This window comes from Hylobates moloch, unplaced genomic scaffold (assembly GCF_009828535.3).
Source record: "Hylobates moloch isolate HMO894 unplaced genomic scaffold, HMol_V3 SCAFFOLD_14, whole genome shotgun sequence".
NCBI classification, from domain to species: Eukaryota; Metazoa; Chordata; class Mammalia; order Primates; family Hylobatidae; genus Hylobates; species Hylobates moloch.
The window spans coordinates 101303431-101328974 of NW_026652289.1; the positions used below are offsets into that span (position 1 = coordinate 101303431).

Here is a 25544-nt window from a genome sequence, read left to right on the forward strand (position 1 = left end):
AAATATATTCACAGCTAAATGTCTCAAAATGTATTAAACAAGTGTTTACACTGTGGTTTTATAACTGTACATCATCGTTATTACAAAAATCCCTTCATTTTTAGCAGCTTATCCTTTTTACTATGTGCAGTGTCCAAATTAGTGTTCCATCAGAAGGGTATGTCTTATTAATAGCAAAGAGTTGAGCATATCAATTTCATGGGACATTAAAAGAAATCATCTAGTCCACACTTGCCCCACGCCAGTCTATTTTTTAGGTAAAAAAACTGAGGTCTAGAGAGGTTTAATGACTTATGTATCTCACGTAGCTACTTCACATCAGAGACAGAAATAGATCCTCTTCACTCTTATTTCCATGTTTGTTTCATTCCATTGGCCTGTTTATGACCAAATAGTTGATGAATGGTAGCAGTTCCATTGACTAGTTTCTTTCCTTCTCTTCCAATTCTTGCTGTCAGGGGAACTGGCTAATTAACAATCATTTATTATACACTGTTTTAGAGCACAGTTCTCTTAAGCTGTCTCTCTGCCTCCATATGGCTTTATGCCATAGATGGAGCCTTGGAGTAGAATCTGTCCCTGGCACGCAAACAAAACAAGTCTAGAATTCCAGACCAGTGTTCTCTGAACAAGTGGCATCTGCCTTCTGGTCCCTGGGTGCCATAAAAAACAGAGTTAAACACTGACCTTGCCTGGTAAGGTCATGGTCTAAATTAAACAGTCAAAATACAAAAAAAGATGTGAGAAAATAATGGGATTTAGCAACAGTGAGCCTAATGTTCTGCTTATCATTGTATAATGCAAGAAATTTCTTAGACGAGCATTGACACGGATTTGGTGGAAACAGAGTCAGTGTGTCAGAAGGAGTAAATTATTTAAGTGTTTGAATACCGAAATACATTAGTGTCAGGAAGAAAATGAGATGCCAAAAGTAGATATATTTGATAATTTGTTCCCCCTGTCTTCCCCCAGATTATTTGGTGATGTGATTGTTACTTGACTTTCTTTTTCTTTGTTTTGGAGTAAGTGGAGTAAATAGGGTTAAGGCATTGAATGATTAGCTCAGTTTATGTAGTCCTTAGAAAGTTGTAATCCATTAAATTATTTTAAATCGTTTTTTAAGAATGAGATAAACATTAAGACGCCAAGGTGACTTGATTATTTTTAAAGAGTACACATTCATGATGGTTTTTTTTTTCCCTGAAAAACAGCCCCCCTAGTTCTGTAATCTTTTGAATTGCTATAAAAAATGAAAATGTCTTCATTTCTAAAATCTAAACAACATGTGGTTGGGGGAAATGTGGCGACATTAAGAAAAATACTCAAATTCTGAACTTTAGGCAAAGCAACAGTGCAATACAGATGTAAATTATGTTATCAAGGACAACTTAGAATATCCAACTGTGAAGAAAAGTGATTCCAAAGTGGAAATTAGATTTTGAGCTACCTATAATTATAGTTTACTTCTTTTTTTTTTTTCTTTTTTGAGACAGAGTCTTGCTATGTCACCTAGGCTGGAGTACAATGGCGTGATCTTGGCTCACTGCAACCTCCACCTTCTGGGTTCAAGAGATTCTCCTGCCTCAGCCTCCCGAGTAGCTGGGACCACAGGTGTGCGCCACTACACCCAGCTAATTTTTGTATTTTTAGTAGAGATGGGGTTTCACCATGTTGGCTAGGCTGGTCTTGAACTCCTGACCTCAGGTGATCCGCCCTCCTCGGACTCCCAAAGTGCTGGGATTACAGGCATTAGCCACCGTGCCAGGCCCAGGAAGTTCTGGTCAGTGACTAAAATTGATCAAAATGTGTTTATGTAATTCTTCCCTGTTCATTCATTTAGAATTTTTTACTACCCACCCACCTCACCCTCTCAAATTGAATTGTGCATTTTAATGTTCTCTTCTGGCCATTCTAATGATGGAAATGTAAACTGTTTTCTGTAAACCTTCTCATCCTCACTTATTTATATTTAATTTGCAAATCTGATGTTAAGGGGAGAGAAGTGGAGAGCATGAGGAAGGGTAGTTGAGTTTGTGAATGTTTGCATCCTAGAATACTTCATCATAGATTTTAAAGTCTCAGAAAGTTGTTTCTTTTTTTTCTTTTCTTTTTTTTTTTCCTTTGAGACAGTATCTCACTCTGTTGCCTAGGCTGGAGTTCAGTGGACTCACTGCAGCCTCGACTTCCTGGGTTCAGGTGATTTTCCCATCTCAGCCTCCCTGGTAGCTGGGACTACAGGTGTGTACCACCATGCCCAGCTGATTTTTTGTATTTTTTGTAGAGTTGGGTTTTTGCCATGTTGCCCAGGCTGGTCTCGAACTCCTGGGTTCAAGTAATCCACAGCCTTGGCCTCTCAAAGTGCTGGGATTACAGACATCAGCCAGTGCACTCAGCCTAGAAAGTCATTTATAAAGCCTATTCAAATTGCCCAGGTCTGACTGTGTGCTTTTATCAGGATAATAGGATACTCCATTGGCACCTTAGCACTTCTGCTAGAATTATTGATTGGGAAGCTGCTTACAGTTCTGATGCACATCACAGGAAGCTGGTGCAAAATTAAGATGGCATATGTGATGAGATAAAGGCTGGGTTAGAAAATTGATTACAACTGGGAACTTGCTAATCACTGACCTCTATAGGGATCCTGTGGTTTATCACTAATCTCACTCACACTTGGCATTTTCCTATGCTGCTGCCTCATCATTCATAGCTGTGTGAGTAATTTGGCATGGAGTGAACAAAAAGAGGGCATAGAGAGTCCAGCAGCTGTGCCTGTTGGCACTAGATAGTTAAGTATCTTCAGTGTAGCCAGCAGTGTGGTTGGCACAAATGTTAGCCAATAATGCTTAAACAAATTGTTGTGAAGAAAATAGGCAAGCATTTATTTAAAAATTCCTTATCTTTTCTTTAAAAACAAAAAATCCAGTCAATTAAGATCCTTTTTAGATTCTTTTTCTGTACATTTGAGCAGATTACTACCAAAATAAAGTCTATAATTCTAACAGCATCTTCTAGACAAGAATTTCTAAATACTTTATTAATTAAACTGTGCAGGGTCTGTGTGAGGTACATGTTACTCGGCTGATTTTCCTAAAAGAGTGAGTGGGGTCATTGATGTGAAGCGACATGTCACTTTCCCAGTTCACTCAATGAGAGCGAAGCAAGAGCTAAGAGATGAATCCAGTAATCAGAATTCCCAGGTCTTTGCTCTCGTACTCTACGGCATTGCAGATTTGCCCACTTTGTAAGTTAGTATTTTGTGTTTCTCCAAATGGTTAGTATGATTCAAATTGTATGATATTTTTGATAGGGTTTGCCTACAAAAGAGGAGTAGGTTCTCCATGAGCAAAAAGGTTAGGTAAATAATGGGTTTTAAAAGACACCCAAGGGGGAGGAGGATAGTCTGCTCATAAAACTGTCATCAAATTTAGATTTGTGCACAAATATTTAGATTTGCCTATGTAAGGATTTCATATTGTTTCTCTGAAAAGTAAATACGGAAAAGCTCACATGACTTACACATTGAAATATTTCATTTTGAACATAGTAATGTTGATCTCATTAACTTTTTTGAAACATCCAGGAATTGTTTCTAGGTTAAGCTTTTAGCTTTTAAGAAAAACCAGTCTAATACAAACTACTTAAATTGTAACACATGGAGTTTTTCTGTGTAAAATATGCTGAATTCAAATTTATGAATGCAAATCAGAATGTCTTACAAAAATGAGCAGAAGTAATATTGGCTTTCATACAAATAGAGAAGCTATTCTATTTTGTACTGTTACTTGTGAAGGCAACAATTGTTTCTTGAATAGTATCTATTCATTGAAACTAATAAACTTGTCTGGAATTTTTAGGTATTTACTGGACTGCTGCAGAAAGAAATGCTGAACAGGCTTTATATTCCATAATATCATTATCTCTGTCTGTTTCCTGATCAATACATTATTTTCTGTTGATAAGAACAGAGCACACACCATGAGAGTATTGTAGAATTGCTTTGGTCTAAATTTGCGTGTTGAAGGAAGAGTGAAACTGAACACCATTCTCCAAGTGTGGATTGTGGCTAATCTGCTCTCAGGTTGCTAATAAAGACATACCTGGGACTGAGTAATTTTTAAAGGAAAGAGGTTTAATTGACTCACAGTTCAGCATGGCTGGAGAGGCCTCAGGAAACTTACAATCATGGTGGAAGGAGAAGCAAACACATCCTTCTTCACGTGGTGGCAGCATGGAAAAGTGCAGAGCAAAGGGGGAAAATTCCCTTATAAAACCATCAGATCTCGTGAGAACTCACCATCATAAGGACAGCATGGAGGTAACCACCCCCATGGTTCGATTACCTTCCACCAGGTCCCTCCCATGACATGTGAGGATTATGGAAACTACAGTTCTAGATGAGATTTGGGTGGGCACACAAACCATATCAGGCACCTTCTAACCTTTGTGGTATTTTTAGTAAATATATATTATCAAATACTAGATTTCAGTCACTAAAAAGAGCTGAATGTCTAACAAATGTAGCAGTACTTCTAAAACTTGGTCATCCAGTAGGCTATAAGCTTTTTCATTGTTTGGTACCTATTGAGGGTAGAGCTTGTGGGGGTTTTTTTTGTTTGTGTTTTTTGTTGTTGTTTTTTGAGGCAGGGTCTCACTCTGTCTCCTAGGCTGGAATGCAGTGGCATGATCATAGTTCACTGCAGCCTCAAACTCCCAGGTTCAAGCAGTCCTCCCACCTCGGTCTCCTGTGACTACAGGTATGCACCATCATGCCCAGCTAAGTTTTTTTTATTTTTTATAAAGGTCAGGTCTCACTATGTTGCCCAGGCTGGTCTTGAACTCCTGAGCTCTAGCAGTCCTCCCACCTCAGCCTCCCTAAGTGCTGGGATTACAGGCATGAGCCACGGCACCCGGCCAGAAGCTTGTGTCTTCCTCATCTCCTAACCTCTTCATCTGTCAGTGACTAGCCCATAAATGTTTGATGGAATGTATGGATCTTAGATTCTTCTGTCTAGTCAATGTTTGGATATTTGTAATTGAGATGGGGAGAATTGGGAATGTAGAACTGTGCCTATCCACCCCCACCTTCAATTTGACTGCCGATTGTATCTTATGTCAAAAGAATAGCATTAGTTTGTATTTCTGTAAGCATTGAAAGGTTATAACTTAAGTATATTAGTGGTAGAGAGCAAGATAACTTTTTTTTTAAGTCTGAGAATATTTGTTAGGGTAACTAAGTTTATGTGTCTCGAGAAAATAATTTCTTGAACTTCAGTCATTTGCTGTTTCTTGAATAAATGTTTTAAATACTATATAAATTAGTCAAAATTACCATTTCTTGAGCAATTTTTAGGTTAGGTCAGAAAATGCTAAATCTGTTTAATGTAAACCATGTAAATTTAGCTACTTAAAATACCTTTGCACACAAGTTATGTGTCTGATGGTTTAATATACATATAAATGTATTATTATTGTATATTTTCCAATAATATGTTGCTATTCTACTAGAGTTGGGTTTCTTAACCTGGAGTCCAGAGAATCCCAGGGCAGAAGGAAAATCAGTGAACTTGAATGGGAAAAAATTGTCATCTTTATTTTTACCAATCTCTAAGTGAAATTTAGCATGGCCTTCCATTTTGAATAAGGATAGCAAAATAGTCCAGACAGTACCTACAGTTTTTGTCACAGTAGAACAATAGATATTTTCATGTCATAATTGTTGCAGATATCTTAAACTGTTATTTATGCTTTCAAATTATTAATAGTCCTGCTGCTAAATCTTTTTGTGTTAATAAATTACAGGAAATGTAAGGTTTTTAAAAGAACATTTTGATGATTACATGTCATTGTACATTAAAATGCTTACATTTTGTTTTGTACATTTATAATCATGATTCTCAGAAGTCCGCCCAAGAGGCCCATGCACATGTGCACACACCCATACCTATACACACCCACACCCCTGCAACACAAAGGTCTAGTAAAAATCCTGTATTAGACTATCCCAGAGAATTCTTTGTAATAATTTTTTCATAGGTGCTTCAAGGAAAATTAGATATATGTTACATTACCAGTAGTTCTTAAACTGTTTTCAGCTGAAGTTGACTGGTTAAAATTGTCTATACTTCATTTATGTATATTTATGTTAAAAAAAAAAAGTTGGTAGAAACCCTTAATACAGTAGCCAGAGATTTTTGTTAGATGCCTGAGATTAAACAAAGATAATGTATATGATTAATTTTAATTCATGAAAATAGTTCTTGTGAAAAGTAATTTTGAAAGAATTAAAAATGAATGCCTCCTAAGTCTTATACTGAGTATGCATTATTTTATTTCAAGGATACTCAAACTTATAAGTCCTTAAGAAAATAACTAGTTTCTAATAAATGAAAGGTGAAATAAAAATATATTTACATTTCAAAATCTTATTTGAGTATCATTTTGAGAATAAGCTATCAACTTTCATTTCAGAAGAAACTTTTACTTTGTAACATCTTCAGCTTATGTTAAATTAGTTTTCATTCTCTCTGAATGCAATGTCCTTTATGAAAGGATAAGGAATTTTAGGAATTTTAATAAGCACAGGAAAGTAAGTTTAAAACTTTAGGTTTTTTAAAATGATCTATCATATGGGTAGCCTCGACACAGATAATTAAGATTGTATTTAAAAGCTGTACATTATTAAAAACAGAGCTAATATTCACCTTTAACCTTGTTCCTTTTTCCACTTCAACTTTTTTTTTTAAGAGTTCTTACTAGGACATTTGAGTCAAAATACAATACAGTGTTAATTTGTGATTGAGTGTGGTGGCTCACGCCTGTAATCCCAGCACTTTGGGAGGCTGAGGTGGGCAGATCACGAGGTCAGGAGTTCGAGACCAGCCTGGCCAACATAGTGAAACCCCATCTCGACTGATAATACAAAAATTTGCTGGGTGTGGTGGCACACGCCTGTAGCCCCAGCTACTTGGGAGGCTGAGGCAGGAGAATCACTCGAACCCAGGAGTTGGAGGTTGCAGTGAGCTGAGACCATGCCATTGCACTCCAGCCTGGGTGACAGAGTGAGACTCCGTCTCAAAAAAAAATAATAAGTAAAGAATGTAGTTCACTAATTAAAAAAACTCTACACGTGAATAGGATGTTCAAAATTGTTTATTGATATGATACATAATTATTTTTAAAAGCCTTAGAAATAGATAGACTAGTATCATTTTCATTAAAGTTACATGTCATGCTGACTAATTGACATAGAAGTTTTACAGCTCTAAATCTGACATCTATTAACCCTTTAGATATGCAAAATAATCCTTGTAATAATAATGCTAGGCCACCATGGTAGCTCATACCGTAACAACATTTTGGAAGGCCGAGGTAGGAGGCTCGCTTGAGCCCAGGAGTTTGAGACCAGCCTAGGCCATACTGTGAGACCCTGTCTCTACTAAAAATGAAATTTTAAAAAATTAGGCGTGTTGGCAAACGCCTATAGTCCCAGCTGCTTGGGAGGCTGAGGTGGGAGGATTGCTTGAGCCCAGGAGTTGGAGGCTGCAGTGAGCTATAATTATGTAACTGTGCTCTCGCCTGTGTGACAGAGCGAGACCTTGTCTCAAAATAAATGAATTAATTAATTCAATAAAACTAGTTACTACAAAATAAAACCATTGAAGGATTGTACACTTGCAATTCTGACATACACAGCCTTCCCTGCATCTAATCAAAGTGGATCAGAAATCCTATTGTAACAAGAAGATGGCAGAGACTGAAGGGAAATGCCAACTTAGAATGACTGGTATAGAAGGAATTATTGAAACTCAGGGAAGGTAATTGTGTTCTTCTTTGGCAGGTCCGGTTTCTAAATAGATAGAGAATTTCAGAGAACAACTTCATTCTGTGCTTTGCAAAAAAACAGAAGATTGTGGGGAGGGGTCTGGTGGAGAGGGCATGACTTAGAGAGACCTTGAGGCTGCTGCTTCAATCCAGCATATCAAAGCACCACGTTTGGGGGCCTTAGTTACTGAGCCTCAAAAATACCACATTTGCAAATGCACAGTATATTGAATACAAATGAGTGAGTACCCTACTGTTAATTGTTAACGCTGTGAGACTTAACATCCATTCTCCCTTAAGAACTGGCCCATACTGTTACTGATACTTGGCCATGAAAGTTTTGAACTGTGGGTATATTAGTCCGTTCTCACGCTACTAATAAAGACATAACTCAAGACTGTAATTTATAAAGGAAAGAGGTTTAATTGACTCACAGTTCAGCATGGCTGGGGAGACCTCAGGAAACTTACAATCATGGCAGAAGGGGAAGCAAAAATGTCCGCCTTCACATGGCAGCAGCAAGGAGAAGTGCCGAGCAAAAGGGGAAAAACCCCTTATAAAACCATCAGATCTTATGAGAACTCACTATCACCAGAACAGCAGCCTGGGGGTAACTGCCTCCATGATTCAGTTACCTCCCACCAGGTCCCTCCCACTACACATCGGGATTATGGGATCTACAATTCAAGGTGAGATTTGGGTGAGGACACAGCCAAACCGTATCAGTGGGTATAGTCACAATAAGAATTTTTCTTTCTTTTTTTTTTTTTTTTTTTTGAGACGAGTCTCACCCTGTCACCCAGGCTGGAGTACAATGGCATGATCTTGGCTGACCACAACCTCAGCCTCCTGGGTTCAAATGATTCTCTTGCCTCAGCTTCTCGAGTAGCTGGGATTACAGGCACGTGCCACCACACTTGGCTAATTTTTGTATTTTTGGTAGAGATGGGGTTTCACTATTTTGGCCAGGCTGGTCGTGAACTCCTGACCTCAGATTATCCGCCCGCTTTGGCCTCCCAAAGTGCTGGGATTGCAGGCATAAGTCACTGCCCCCACCACAACAGGAATTCTTACATGTTGCTGGGAAGAATACAAATGGGTGTGGTGACTTCTGAAAATAGTACGGCAATCAATGCCTATAAAGCTGAAAGTTTGCATCCTTTAATCTACCAGTTTCCCTTCTTTGTGTCTATCCTGAAGGAACGTACATGTGTGTGTATGTGTGTGTGTGTGTGTGTGTGTACAAGATGTGCAAGGATATTTGTTTCAATATTGCTCATGACAAAAAAATATATAAAAACTATCTTTCAGTAGGGGAATATATAAACTGGTTTTATTTGTATAATGGAACATTGTATAGCAGTAAAGATGCTCAAACTAGGGATCTATTATCAACAACATAGCTCAAAAACATAGTATATGGAAATACAGATTTCAAGATAAATATCATGTAATTCCATCTGTTTAAATATATTAAATGCAAACAGTAATGTATATTGTTCGAGAACATGAATATATATTTAAGAGTACAAAACATACATGGTAATCATGCACATCATTATTATGATAATGGTTATACAGAGGTGTGGTTTGAGCTATGTCTATACTGTATTAATTTATTTTTTTCGAGGCGGAGTCTTGTTCTGTCACCCAGGCTAGAGTGCAGTGGTGTGATCTCGGCTCACTGCAACCTCCGCCTCCTGGGTTCCAGTGATTCTCCTGCCTCAGCCTCCTGAGTAGCTGGGACTACAGGCGTGTACCACCATGCCTGGCTAATATTTTGTATTTTTAGTAGAGACAGGGTTTTACTTTGTTAGCCAGGATGGTCTTGATCTCCTGACCTCGTGATCCGCCTGCCTTCGCCTCCCAAAGTGCTGGGATTGCAGGCGTGAGCCACCGCGCCCGGCCCAATACTGTATTAATTTTTGAGAGAGAAAGAAGAAGGTTCAGTCTGAAGCAAACATGGGAAAACATTCTAACTAGTGGATACATGTATCATATTGTTGGCTATATAAATGTCTTTTTCATTCTTTTAAATGTGTTTTAAAATACTATACATTGAAAATAAAGTATTTACATGCTACTTTATATAGCTCAAGTGATCCTCCCACCTCAGCCTCCTGAGTAGCTGGGAATACAGGCATATATCACCATGCTAATTTTTTATTTTTTGTAGAGACAGGCTTCACTATTGCCCATGCTAGTCTTGAGCTACTGGACTAAAGCAGTCCTCCCACCTCAGCCTCCCAAAGTGCTGAGATTACAGACATGAGTCACTACGTCCTGCCCAGAATTTGACTCAGACTGACTGAAATGGTAGCAAGTTTTTATAAATTATTGGATTGTATCCTTTTATTTCTAATTTGTTCTTTCTATTTTTAAACTGCAATATAATTATCATGAATAGTCTAGAAGTTTGATTGTCTGTCAATAAATGAGGGGTTTTATATAAAGTTAATTTCTTTGTTTTATAGGAAAAACGTCAGAGAGAGGCTCATTTTCCCTGTACAGCAGAGATACTGGATTACCAGGCTGTCAAGTAAGTTTAATGATTAAAAAAAGCAATGAGATGGTTTTTAAACACATAAATAAAGACTCTATTAATAGATGAGATAGAAATTATCCAATTTATTTCACTGCTGTTTGTTTAATTTATAACTAAATGTTGTTTTTTTGCTCTCTTTGCTTAAAATTGTTTCAGTTCCCCAGTTTACCAGGCTATCTTTATCATCAAAGATTTTCATCGTCCACCTCCATTTTAACTGGAAACAAAACTACTGCTTTCCAAAATGCCTGTCATTTCTGAGAATTTTTTTTGCATATTTTCTCACAGAAAACATAATTGGTGGTACATAATATATGATTGATCTGCATAGCTTAAATATCCTGTAATGTCAAACTGATCATTAATATTGAAAGTATTTTGTTCTCAATCCCGTATCTAACCAATTTTTAGGCTTCACACCCTCCCTGACTTGGAATCTTTGTTTCAGCTCTCCCACCTTCTCTAGCATTTTGTGCTTCTGCTAATGGGTATCTTTTCTGCCTTTTTCCTCATATTTTTAGACTGAGAATCCTGAACACACAATTCACCTGCAGATTCCCATCAGAATCAAGCCAAAAAGAATAGAAAGGAAAGGCAGAACATATTAAATTTGTTTTCTGCCATCTGCGTGCTCTACATGAGGGCCCACCCTAATTTCAGGCATGGGCATGTGAGCCAGTTTTAACTGCCATGCTAATAATACTCCATTTAATACATATTTCATAATTGTGCCTCTAAGAGAGTTTTACATAACATCCTGTTTTGTGATATGCCTTCCCATTATAAAATAATGTATTGTAGTAGTCTGGCCACGGTGGCTCACGCCTGTAATCCCAATACTTGGGGAGACTGAGGTAGGAGAATCACTTGAGCTCAAGAGTTTGAGACCAACCTGGGCAACATAGTGAGACCTTGTCTCTACTTAAAATGTAAAAATCAGCCAGGTGTAGTGGTGCATGTCTGTAGTCTCAGCTGCTTGGGAGGCTGAGGCAGGAGGATCACTTGAGCCCAGGAGTTGAAGACTGCAGTGACCCATGATTGCACCACTGCTCTCCAACCAGGGTGACAGTGAGACTCTGTCTCAAAAAGAGAGAGAGAGAGAGAAAGGGAGGGAGGGAGGCAGGGAAGAGAAGGAAGGGAGAAGGAAAGGAAGAAAGAGAGAGAGAAAATAAATATATTGTAAAAATTCGGATCATATATTCCCATGTCCTTGATGGCAAATAGGCATGGTCTGAATAACTGATTTGTTAAGTATCATAGAGTTGGGGGTAGTTACTGGACCAGCACTCAGATTTCTTGGCTTCAGACCAGGCTGTCTTACCCTATTTTCATCCAAGTGATTTTTTAAAGTTATAGTGTTGCTAATGATTGCTCTATTTTCCGTTGATGGTTAGCTTTATATTATTCTAGTCATTTAAAATATATATAGATTAGCATTGTGTCATAGCCAGTATTGTGCCTTACCAGCTCTTACTAGCTCACAAGAGCCGAATCTGTTAAACTTTTAGGAATTTAGCAAGCATGGTTGACATCACACTGATATCTTAAAATTGGCTGTTATGAGCTGGGCACTGTGGTTTATACCTGTAGTCCCAGCTACTTGGAAAGCCAAAGCAGAAGGATCACTTCAGCTCAGTAGTACAAATCCAGCCTGGGCAATGTAGCCAGATTGCATCTCTAAAAAAAAATAAAAACAAACAAAACAATGGCCATCAAGGAAGTATTTACACTGCACTGTGGAAATTCAAAAATGTTACAATTCAGGGCTTCCATTTTTTTAAACAGTTGTTAAACACTTACCAGCATACCGCTCATGCCTAGTTAAAAATTGCAGAGAACCAAAGAATATAAGTGCTTATTCAGATCACAGTAAAAAATAGAAAAGCAGCAATTCAACATCTAGCCCCCACTAAGGTACCTTTCTGACCTTTTTCAAAGGTAACAGTGCTTTAAGGCCAACCAAGATATACAATTTTTTCTGTACAGTTTTAGCAGTATCCATTGATGAAAACCAAAATATCCTCTTTTTTGGTCCATATCAAATGTGGATTGGTGATTGTAATATTTCTGCAATTCATAGTTGATATCAGAACTCATTCTTTTTTATGATACAAGTTACTGTTTGAATTTCATAGTCTGAATTTTAGTTCATAAGTGACTTGGACTGGAGGCTGTGTATCTAATTTCTGATATTGGCTATAGTACTCATTTTGAGAGTTTTGTAGGCCACCTAACCATCACTCTTCTGAATCTCTTCAGAGTACAACAAAATTTTAAAAACTAAGTCGTGGCCGGGCACAGTGGCTCACACCTGTAATCCCAGCACTTTGGGAGGCCAAGGCAGGAAGATCACCTGAGGTCAGGAGTTCGAGACCAGCCTGGCCAGCATGGTGAAACCCCATCTCTACTAAGCATACACAAATTAGCCGGGCGTGGTGGCAGGCTCTTGTAATTCCAGCTACTCGGGAAGCTGAGGCAGGAGAATCGCTGGAACCCGGGAGGCGGGGGTTGCAGTGAGCTGAGATTGCACCATTGCACTCCAGCCTGGGCAACAGAGGGAGATTCTGTCTCAAAAATAAATAAATAAATAAATAAATAAATAAATAAATAAATAAATAAATAACCAAACTAAGTTACATCACTTGGACAATGAATGATTGATAAAAGTAACTACAAAGAATCCTGTAGGTTTAAGCTTATAAGCTCTGCAAACTGCCTCTGTGACATATCATTAAGTTAACTTGTCTGCCACCCTGCTTCAGGGCCTTAAAAGTCTTTTCATCTTCATCTTAAATCTAAGATAGCAGCTTAGTTAGGCAGTATTGAATCTTATATGTATTCTCATACTATAAGATTAACTGGAAACAAAGCTATAACCATAACAAATTTGTTTACTTATCAGATATATGAAAGTGCTTTTCTCAGTTCCTAATCATACAGTAGAAGGTCATAAATGTCATTTGAGGGGGGTAAGACAGAAGGTTTAGAGTCAAGAGACCTAGGTTCAAGTCCCATCTCTGCACTGATTTCTATCTGAAAGACAGTATTAGCCGTTTCTGCTTCTGCCTACTTAGTAGATCTCTGAAGGTTAAACTGTATGGGCTTATGAAAACATTTCAAAAAATAAATAAATAATTTTAAAGTTCTCAATTCATGTAAGCCACATAACAAAAGATATTTTGGATCTTTAATATTATTTTTAAGAGACTTAAATGTTTGAGAGCCACTGGTCTAATTACTGCTAAACTTGAGGGGGGAGAAAACACTATTATAAGCTTTTTGAGACCACAGCTAAATCATAGTTCATGCTTATACTAATGTTTTTATTATGTTCAAATGTTTTCACTTACATATTTATACCCTCTTGGCAAAGGTATTGCTGTTTAGTTAGAGTCAGCAATAAGTTCTATTAATGTAATTGTCCAGTTTTGCAAAGGTGAATGTTAACAGTTTTTACCAAGGATTAATGTGCATTTGTACCACATTTAATTATCATATCAAAAGGCATTTATTTTAAACCTAAATGTGTAGCACTCTAATAACATTTGCTACCATTTGCTGAGCACTAACTGAACCAACCATTGAACTAAACATAATCACATTTAATTCTTTTAACAACAACTCATTTTGCAGATTAGTAAACAGAGGTTCTCCTAAGGTATTATGCTTAAGGCTACATATCTAGCAAGTGGTAAACCTAAACTCATGCTTGAGTGTTCTGACTATATGACTATACTTCAGCATAGGAATCCATCAGATTTCAATTCTGTGCCCTTATTACCTTCCTTCATTTTTATTTGTTTGAGAAGGAGACAGGGAATTAAATTTTTTTTTTTTTTTTTTTGAGGCAGGGTTTCACTCTGTCACCCAGGCTGGAGTACATTGGCGCTCACAAGACCTCCTGGGCTCAAGGGATATAAGGTTTAGAGTCAAGAGACCTAGGTTCAAGTCTCATCTCTGCATTGATTTCTTCATCTGAAAGATAAGATAAGCAGTTTCTGCTTCCACCTATGTAGTAGGTCTCTGAAAGTTAAAGTGTATGGGCTTGTGAAAACATGTCAAAAAATAAATACATAATATTGAATTTCCAAATTCATGTGGCCCATGTAACAAAAGGTAATTTGGGTCTTCATATACTTCCCTGAGTAGCTGGGACTACAGGCATGCACCTGCCATGCCCTGCTAATTTTATATATATAATTTTTTTTTTTTTTTTTTTTTAGAGATGGGGTCTCACTAGACTGCCTAGGCTGATCTCAAATTCGTAGGCTCAAGCAATTTTCATGCCTCATCCTGACAAAGTGCCGTGATTACAGGCAAGAGCCACCACTCCCAGAGGGAATTTAAATTTTTAACAAATGTCCAGGTGATTTTGATTCACATGGACTAGAGTTCATGCTTTAAGAAACCCAACTCCTCTGTATATGCCAACTGCTCTGTATAAGTCAATAGGAGTTATCCTTAGAGGAAACTATATGATTACTGTTTAGCAAACAGTTTATAAACATTTTGGAGAGATCAGAAAGGCCTATGGAAAAGAGAAGAACAGGCTACTAGAATGTTTGATACAAAATAACAGTATTGCTATATGCAAGATTTAAAGATATTCAAATGAGAGAAAGATGCCTTTTTTTTTAAGAATTCGTAGAAGCAGTTCGTGAGCCCCGGAGAGGAAGCCCAAAATTCAGCAGAGTGGAAAGATTATTCTGCAGCAAGAATAAACTATTCAAAGAAAAACATGTATTCCAGACAGTATTTATTATAATGAGTCAGAGGAGGGACAAAAAATACACTTTAACTAACTGGCTGCCATTTTGTCTTACCTATTCATAAGCGACAAAAAAAATCCAAGGAAATATAAATAGTGACTCCAAAATTATACCCAAACACCACATTAAAACCATTTTTCTTCAACAGAATCCCCCAAGGAGCATTAACTCTGCTATTAATGTACATAAAATGCTGTTGACATACTGCAAAATTCAGACTAATTTAATAATGCCTGATGGGCCTTACTTCATGTTAAAATGATGTAATAATATGTTGCTAAATGAGTGTCCTCATATTACATTCACAGCAATCACATTAACTGATGAGCCATTAAAAGGAAACTCATGTCGCAGTATTACTGGAAACACTGATAGATCATTCTGCAATTAAATTTTTTTATTGATCAAACACAGAGCATAGAAGCCAGCCTCTTTATTAACAATAGGTATATCACTTTAAAAACTACCACAGTTAAGTGAAAAGTCCTTTTATCAGTATAACAAAGTTTTTCATTTATACCTCTTAAGCAAGTATTTACTCAAGTAGTTTGATAAGTTTTTCTCTAAGTGTTTAAATGTAGAAGATGGCAGGGTCTTCGTTTTTTTTTTCAGAAAGTGTGGTTTCATCTGAGTTCCAATATTATATGCTTGAGAAAATGACAACTTTAAAAACTGTACCTTACTTAACTCTTAGTTGTTTGGAGATAAGCTTATACCATTTGGTTTTTCCTTGTTCTTTTTTCCTGTTATACCCAATCTCATATACAGACATTTATAATAATAAAATAATTAAAGAGTTGATACATCAGAAAGACATAACAATGACAAATGTGTATACGCCTAATAAGAAAGCTTCAAAATGAAGCAAAACAAAAATTGATAGAATAGAAGAGAGAGATAAACAAATTGACAATCATACTTGAAAAATTGAATAATTCTGTCTTAGCAGTTTGCAGAATAACTAGACAAAAAACTTAGTAAAGATGTAGAACAAAATTAACTATCAACAACCTTGACCTAAATGATATGTATAGAACTCTGCATACAACAACTGAAGAACATAAATTCCTTTCAGGGGCACGCATTACACTAACAGACTGGAATCATATGCTGCTCCATAAAACTAGTGTCAGTAAATTGGAAAGGTTTGAAACTATACAAAGTATGTTCTCTGGACACAAAAGACTTAAATAAGAAGTCTGATGAGAACTCAGGGACACAAAGAAGGCAACTACGACACGGGGGCCTCCTTGAAGGTAGAGGGTGGGAGGAGGGAGAGGATCAGAAAAAATAACTATTGGGTGCCAGGTGTACTTCTTGGGTGATGAAATAACCTGTACAACAAACCTCCCCGACACGAGTTTACCTATATAACAAGGCTGAACATGTACCTCTGAATCTAAAATACAAGTTTAGTAAAAAAGCCAAGTTGTATTAGAAGTCAGTAAAACTGGGTGTGGTGACTCATGCCTGTAACCCCAGCCCTTTGGAAGGCCAATTCAGGAGGATCACTTGAGCCCAGGAGTTCAAGACCAGACTGAGCAGCATAGTTAGACTCTGTCTCTATTAAAATTAAAAAGAGAAAAAAAAAAAACTAGTCGGGTGTGGTGGCGGGAGGATTGCTTGAGCCCAGGAGTTTGAGGCTGCAGTGCACTGTTATTGCTGCACTCCGGCCTGGGCAACAGCGCAAGACTCTGTCTCAAAAACCAATGTCAGTAAGATATCTAGAAAAACACCAGATGTTCAGAAATTAAGCAACATGTTTAAATGACCCATCGTTTTAAAAAGAAACCACAGGAAATTCAGAAGATATTTCTAACTCAATAATAATGAAAATGTGACATAACAAAATGTGTTGGTGCATCTAAACCAGTGCCTTGAAGGAAAGTATACTTTTGCAAGCTTGTACTAGGAAAGACGTACAGTGAATGACCAAGGTTCTGCCCTAAGAACTTAGCTAGAAAAAGAAACACAAAGTAAACCCAAAATAAATAGAAAGAAGGAAATACTACAAATAAGAGCAGAAATCAATGTAATAGAAAAAACTAACAAAACCAAAATTTGGCTATTTGAAATAAATCATAAGGTTAACCCCTAGCTAGACCAGTTAACACAAGGGGAAGGAGAAGAGAACAAGAACACAAATTACCAGTATCAGGAATGAAAGAGAGGTTACTGCTATGAATCATATATACATTAAGAATATAATAAATATTATAACTTAGTAAATTTGACAACTTAGATTAAATAAATGAATTTCTTGAAAAATACTTACCAAAAGGAGACAAATTGAAACAAAATCTGAATACATGTATATCTTTTTTTCTTTTTATTTGAGACAGAGTCTCACTCTGTCGCCCATGCTGGAGTGAAGTGGTGCTATCTCGGCTCACTACATCCTCCGCCTCCCAGGTTCAAGCGAGTCTCCTGCCTCAGCCTCCCAAGTAGCTGGGACTGTGGGTGCCTGCCACCATGCCCAGCTAATTTTTGTATTTTTTGTAGAGACGGGGTTTCACCATATTGGCCAGGCGGGTCTCAAACCCCTGACCTTATGATCTCCCCGCCTCGGCCTCTCAAAGTGCTGGAATTACAGGTGTGAGCCACTGCACCCGGCCTGTATATCTATTAATGAATGTAAATTCATATCAAAAACCTTCCCACAAAGAAAACATAAGGGTCGTATGGCTTCTTTCAAAATGATTAATTCTTTCAAATGCTTAGGAAAAAAAAATACCGATTTTATACAAGTTAGTTTAGAAAACAGAGGAGGAGTGACTATTTCTCAGCTCTTTTTATCAGGTGAGCAACATCCCAGTAATACTCAAACAACACGTGTGGTTTGTACCAGAAGTGAAAGTTTGGTTTAAGATTTGAAAATCCATGTATTTAGTTCACCACATTATGACAGAATCAAGAAGAAAAATAATATGATCATTTCCATAGATACAGAAAAGATATTTGACAAAATTGAATACTCATGATAAAATCTCTCAGCAAGCTAATAGAAGGTAGTTTCCTCAATTTGATAAAAGACAAACATGAAAAAAAATCTATGGCTAACAGAATACTTAGTGATGAAAGACTAAATGCTTCCCACCTAATGTCAGCACCATGGTAATAATTTTTGTTCTCATCATTTTATGTTTTGGCCAGTGTATGAGGACAAGAAATACGTTTATAGACATTGGAAAGGAATAAGTTGAATTTGCTGATGACGTGTTTGTGTACATAGGAAATCCTAAGGAATCATCAAGAAAACATCTAAAACTAAATAGTACTTTTAGCTATATCACAGGATACAAAGTCAATCTAAAAAATTAATTGTATTTCTGTACACTATCAGTGAAAATTAGAAAATAAAATTAACAGAATAGTACTGCTTATAGTAGTATCCAAAAGCGTGAAATACTGAGGGAAGAATGTAACAGAAGATGGCAAAGCTTCAACAGTGAAAACTCAAACATCTGTTGGAAGGCTTACTGTCACTTAGATGTTAGTTCTTCCTAAATTGGGTTATAGATTTCAAGGCCAGCCTGGGCAACATAGCAAGACCCAGTCTCTTTATGGGAAGAAAACAAAACAAAAACTAAAAGACTTCTGCTTATCAAAAGACATAGGTTAAAAAAAAGTAAATCGGTAAGCCTCAGTCTAGAAGTTCAGTATTTGCAAAACATATTTAACAAAGGACTGATATCCAGGATATATAAAGCATTCCAGGCTGAGGCAGGAGGATTGTTTGAGGCCAGGAGTTCAAATTGCCTGGGCAACTTAGCAAGATTCCCATCTCTACAAAAAAATTTAAAAATTAGCTGCAAGTGGTGGTGTGCACCTGTAGTCCTAGCTACTCAGGAAGCTGATCACTCAAGTGATTAAGGGGTATCACTTGAGCCCAGGAGTTTGAGGTTACAGTGAGCTGTGATCATGCTGCTTCCCTCCAGCCTGGGTGACAGAGCGAGATCTTGTCTCTTAAAAAAAAGAATTCCTACAACTCTGTAAGGTTACCTAAGGCTTCTACAGTTTTTCTCGTCATGACAAAAGGTTTAAGTACAGTGAATTAACAAGTTTCCAGTCCCTTCTAGACTTATGTTCTATGGTAATGTCAAGAACAAGGTCATTTCCACTTTGTGACATGATTACACTGGCCTGCTGTTTCCCAACAGGATTAATTAAAACTAGTTGTTTTAAACAGCAATTTTGATCTTTGTTTATGTAACAACAAACCTAATAGTAGCCTCAGTCTTGGGCAGAATTATTAGAAACATAATATTTAGAACAAGAAAGTTGATACCGTATTCTATTCTGAGCAAACGTGTTTCAGATCAGGCATAAGTAAACCAACTCATTCAGAGAACTAAGAAGTTAGTTACTCAAGTAACATGAAGAGCATCTTTTAAGTGTTTGAAGCATAATTTGACTATTCTATAACTTTGAAGGTTAAAAAGTTGGACAATAGGTAGAAATTAAGCATTCCAGATTTCAGCTTAATTTTAAAAAAGAAATATTGTCACATGTTGAGCTGTTAATGGCATAGAATGTTAAACCTTGGTAGATAAATGACTTTCCTCTCACTGGATGTTTCCAAGCAGAGGGTAGACATCCACTTTACTGGAATTTTATGATAGCTTACAGTACCTATTGTGTGATTGAAATGAAAGACCTTAAAAGGGGCATGGTGTGGCATGCCTGTATTCCCACTCCTCTGGAGGCTGAGGCAGGAGGATTGTTTGAGCCCAGGAGTTCAAGGTTGCAGTGAGCTATAATCATACCACTGCACTCCAGCCTAGGTGACAGAATGAGACCCTGTCTCTAAAGAAAAAGAAATAGAAGACCTTAAAATGTTCCTCAATTCCATGAGCTCTCTAGTGCTTTCTAGTGCTCTCTAGAGCTTTCCAAATGGTGTTGATGATCCATCTGAGGTTGGTGACCAGAAATTATTGTTGACACTAACCTATATGGTTGTGTATGTGCTTCAACTTTTATTCTAATACTACCCAGCAAACTACATGTATAAGCACAGACAGCAAATGGTTGAATCAATATAGTGATCAGGATTGCAGGCCAGTTAGCTAGGTTAACAATGATGATACTACATAATAACTAGCATGTATCAGTCACTTGACCCTATAAGCATAATTTCATTTGGTCCCCACAGTACTCAAATGGTGATATTGTTGCTGCTGTTGCATCTGTTATTATTATTCTTACCATTTGATAGTTGAGGAACCTGAAGCCTCGATAAGTTATATAATTCACCCAAGATTTCGTAGCTGGTAAATATTAGAAGGATAAGATAATTGATGTAGTGATAAGAGAGTGGATGAAGTAATAGACCAGGTTTCAAAGGAAGGTAATGAAGCCATGATTAAACTTTGTGACTGGAAAAAAGGTCAAGATATTGGTTGTTATGCAGTGAAAGAACAGGTGCAATAAGTAATAAGGGAATGATGGCACTACAAGAACAGGAGGTTATGTCAAAGAGTTGAATATTGGACTTACAGATTTCACAAGTCAAGTGGTTTCCAGGGCTAACAATCTAGTCCTCCTTTGAGGAGTAGATTGGTGATTTAGGGAATTGTTGGAGTCACGAAGATTAAGAAGACGTAAGACTAGCTCTTGGATTGATGTGGAAGCTATCCAGAGATGATTGACTCATAAGGTAGCGTGTGAAAGGGACACACATGCACACTAGTTGGCACACAGTAGGCATTGAGAAAATGTTGTTTGAATCTGAACCGTGTGATCTAGGAAAGAGTATATAAGTAAGGCTGACAAGCCATCAGATGCCTGCAGAGTGATGTGCGTTTTGTGGGTTGTTTGGAACATAGGTAAATAAATTGTTTTATGGAAAGAAAGTCTGATCTTGGAGTATCAGGCAATAGACACTTTTTTTTTTTCTTTTGAGATGGAGTCTCGCTCTTGTCACCCAGGTTGGAGTACAATGGCATGATCTCGGCTCCCTGCAACCTCTGCCTCCCAGGTTCAAGCAGCTCTCCTGCCGCAGTCTCCTGAGTAGCTGGAATTACAGGTGCCCCCCATCACACCCGGATAACTTTTTGTATTTTTGGTAGAGACGGGGTTTCACCATGTTGGCCAGGCTGCTCTCGAACTCCTGACCTCAGGTAATCCACCTGCCTCAACCTCCCACACTGTTGGGATTACAGGCGTGAGCCACCATGCCCAGTCAATAGACACTTTCAATGTCCTATTTTTGTTAAAAGGCCATAGAGAGAGAGAGAGTTGGATTATGCAGGGCCTACTTGGCAGGGAAAAAACTTCATTCATTCTTCTATTTTATTTTGTTTACTTATTTATTTACTTTGTGAAACAGGATCTCGCTCTGTCACCCAGGGTGGAGTGCAGTGGTGTGATCGCAGCTCACTGCAGCCTCCACCTCCCAGGTTTGGGTAATTCACTGCAGCCTCCTGGGACTACAGGCATGTGCCACCACCGTTGGCTAATGTTTATATTTTTTAGGTAGAGATGGGGTTTTGCCATGTTGCCCAGGCCGCATTCATTGTTTCTTTGTTTCTGTTCTCTCCATGAAAATTGATGGTTATACTTTTGATGATAGTTAGTGCTCTTTGGAAGCAGTTTCAGAAAGTCCATTTATTCTTTCATAAACTTATTTCAGGAGAAAAGAGCCTATTAAATAATAGGTAGAGATTTGATGCCATCTCAAAACAGAAAAAAGAGGTGACTACATACTGGCTATTACATGATAAGGGATTATTGTCAATTTTGGAGCATGTAACAAGGGGTAGGAGATGGCAGAACAAATGAAGCAGGAACAACAGAATGTTGACAGCTGTCAAAGCTGGGTGATAGGTACATGAAGGTTAATCGTACTTTTTTTCCTACTTTTGTGTATATGAAATGTTCTAAACTAAGAAGTTTAATGTGTTGAAGATGTCCAGTATGCAATGTTTCATTCTATAAGGTATAGCATGCCTAACTATATGCCTAATGCTATATTGGGTTTTTTTTTTTACTCTTAATTATACTTATGAAAATACAAGGAATTAAGAAGAGAGGATACTTAGTTACTCCATGTTAAAGCTAGTATTAAAGAGAAAAAGAGTGGCTTCAAAGTATTAGAACTCTTCTGAAAATAGTAGTACTACATAACACCATTTCCACGAATACCAAAGAGAAGTAAGATTTCATCTCCTATTCTTCTAATGTTGGTACGTCACACAGCTGGCTTCTTTGTATTCATTAAAGAAAAGGCACAAAGGCATACTGGTAACACACAGGAAAACATTCAGTTAACCCTTTTTAATAAGAGAGTTATAAATTCAGACATTCAGAAAAACTACTCACTTTGAAGTAGACATGCTTAGAGTATGCTCACTACTAACCTCACAAGACTGCTTTCAAAAAATCCCCTATAGCATTTTTGGAAGTTGGACTTTTTATGGAAGCCTATACATTCCTAAAGGAAAGTCATTCTTATTGCATATTTGTAATTATTTAAATATTGCATATATTAAAATGACATTTAGCTTGTTCTCTTCATATTTCTTTTATCTCTAAGAAGTCTGTCTGTATTGATCTACATCCTGGATCTCTCTACTGTGATATCTTCTCGTTGGCTGATAAAAGATTTGGGAGGGAAGTTGAGAAAAAAAAAAATTAGTGAAAAAGAAAAATTAAGATGGTAAAATTTCCTATTGCGACTAATAATTAAAGAAGATTAGGAAACTGAAACTGCTAGATTGTCACATTTTAGCACTGTAATATTACATGCGTAGTTTACTTTCTTTTTTTGAGCTAGAAAGATTGGGCTGATTGACTGGGCACAGGACTCATGCCTGTAATCCCAGCACTTTGGGAGGCTGAGGTGGGCAGATCAATAGGTCAGGAGTTGAAGACCAGCCTGGCCAGCCTAGTGAAACCCCATCTCTACTAGAAATACAAAAAAAATTAGTCGAGCGTGATGGTGCACACCTGTAGTCCCAGTTACTCGGGAGGCTGAGACAGGAGAATTGCTTGAACCCAGGAGGCGGAGGCTGCAGTGAGCAGGAGAATTGCTTGAACCTGAGAGGCAGAGACCGCAGTGAGCCGAGATCATGCCATTGCACTCCATCCTAGGCGACAGAGAAAGACTCCATCTCAAAAAAAAAATTTTTTTTTAAAGATTGGACTGATTTCGTTGGCAGGATACATTTGATGGATGACTGTCATTATCTTCTCAAACTTGCATGACACTTTAAGTATAGACAGTATTTATTAAGTTTTCAAGAGGATATATTGAGATTATAAAATTTGGGATTTGTAAAACAACCAATGTAACAGTTGGCTAGTGGTGGCTGGTGGTTTTTTATTGACCTAGGAAAGGATTAGAAGCATCTCAGGTTTTCTTTCACTTTGTTTTTCTGTTTCCCCCCTTCTTCCTCCCCCAAATTAATATATTGTCCAAAGTGTTCATAATGACTTGGAACTATTCAGGTTGCACAAAGCATTTAATGAAATCTTGTCTTAGACAAAACACTAGACAGGATCATAATTAATGTCTCATTTTCTGCCAGTTGCTATTGATTACTCATTCAAGATCCCTTTGTTCTCAGAATGATAACTGTAGTTTGCATCACTATCTAATGAGATTCTCAGGATAGAATTCTTTAACAACATGCTGATAATCGCTAACATATCCCTGAAATTTCAATGTAAATGAATTTGCATCATAATACAATTATTTCACAAATGGCGATATTTTCCAAATTTGAAATGTGTTAGTTTTTTTAATCATTTGTAGAAAATTAACAGAAGACTGACATATTATTAAAGCCCAACATTTATTTTTTGCCCTGAGTTGCCCTCACCCTTCGATTTTGATTTGATTATGACTTGGGGTGAGAGACTTCTTTGTCATTCTTGGGTTACTCTGTCATAATCTCTGAAACTTCAAATGGATTTACAGCTAAAACACAGTGATTTTTCGAAATTAGAACAACAACTGCAAATATGGTAATACTATAATAATTCTGCTCTTAGAACAATTTTGTTTCTTGATCCCTCAGTGACAAAAGAAACACGTGGTACTATAGCATAAAGAATATGCGAAATCGTAACAGTTTATGTATTCTGTTACAATTGTGTTTTATACCTTTCTCTTCCTTTAATTTCCACATACTCCCTCCCGAAAAAGATATATCTTTTGAACAGCTGCTTGCCTTTATGTATTTAAAACTGCATACCATTTCAGGGATGTAAGATAGGCTTGAAATCAAGGAATTCTGTAGAATTCTTTAATAACACAGCAGAGGTTCCATGAATTCATATCAATATTTTAAATTTTTGGAGATATGTGACTATAACATATTAGGTACTCTCCATCTAATTTTCTTAAATAAATTAATAGGTAGTACTTCCAAATTTTAATCATAAAATGATGCTAATAATTTTTGACCTATGGTTAATTAGGCCCTTATTTGATGTGAAGTTATGAGTGGCTTGGCGTTTAAGCCAAGCCATTTAATAAAACCCAGTTCTGAGAAAGAAAGCCTGTTTTTCAACATTTAATTTTCCTTTTCTGTTTTTTTTTATTTTTTATTTTTTGGTCTCACTGTGTTGCCCTGACTGGCCTCAAACTCCGAGGCTTAAGCAGTCCTCCTGCCTCACCCTCCCAAGTAGCTGTGACTACGTGTGCACATCACTGTGCCTAGTTTATTTTCCCTTTTGAGAATAAAGAATATCCAAATTATTGCAGTATGATTCTGAATCCTCCTAGCTTACTGAACAGCACCATTTTACATAGGATATTCTTCTGTCTCCCTACAAAATCGTATTTAGAGTACCTTCTAATATAATTAACAAGAGTTCCCATTAAAAAAGGATGTTGGCCAAGTCTACCTACTACTTTATTCCTTTCGTTTACTTTTTGTTCATTTTCACCACCAAAGCTTACACTCATCGAGTTCACATCTGGAAATCAAGCTATTTCTTACAGATGAAGAGGGAAAAAAAACTTAAAATATATGTATCACATAGGCTGTTAAAGTTCCTTGCTTTTAAAAATTGGAAATTTTGTTCACAGGCTAGAGGTTTGTCATATGTAATTCAAAATATGACTTACTTATTGTAGATTTTATCACGTAACCTAGGCCAGTCATCTAGGCTGCGTTAGTGTTTGGGGGGTAACCCTTTATTAATTATTCTCTAGTATTAGATATATTTTTCACCGAGAAAAATGTCTAGATGACTGTATCTATATTTTAGATATATATATATCTTTCTATAAAAGATAGTCTAGATGACTATAAAAAAGATTATTTTCCAAGAATATGTTAAGAAATTCATACTATGTAATTTCGGAATGCTAGTTCTCTTTTGAATAAGATAGCTCGGCACAATAAAACTGCTTTGCCTAGTTCTGTATCCTCTGGGATAGTTCTGTATTCTTTTTG

At 37.1% G+C, this 25544-nt stretch overlaps 1 protein-coding gene across 7 annotated transcripts in view; it reads left to right on the forward strand.

Annotated features, from left to right (window-relative positions):
• Positions 1 to 25544, forward strand: part of TCF12 (transcription factor 12) — a 372383-nt gene that overhangs the window by 239068 nt on the left and 107771 nt on the right. For 6 of the 7 annotated variants that reach the window (XM_032174711.2, XM_032174712.2, XM_032174715.2 and 3 more), the window contains one exon: positions 10299 to 10363. In XM_032174711.2, the coding sequence (XP_032030602.1) occupies positions 10299 to 10363 (65 nt within the window). Of the gene's footprint in view, positions 1 to 10298; positions 10364 to 25544 lie in introns of those variants that run through there. The other variant, XM_058427954.1, reaches the window with a different exon arrangement.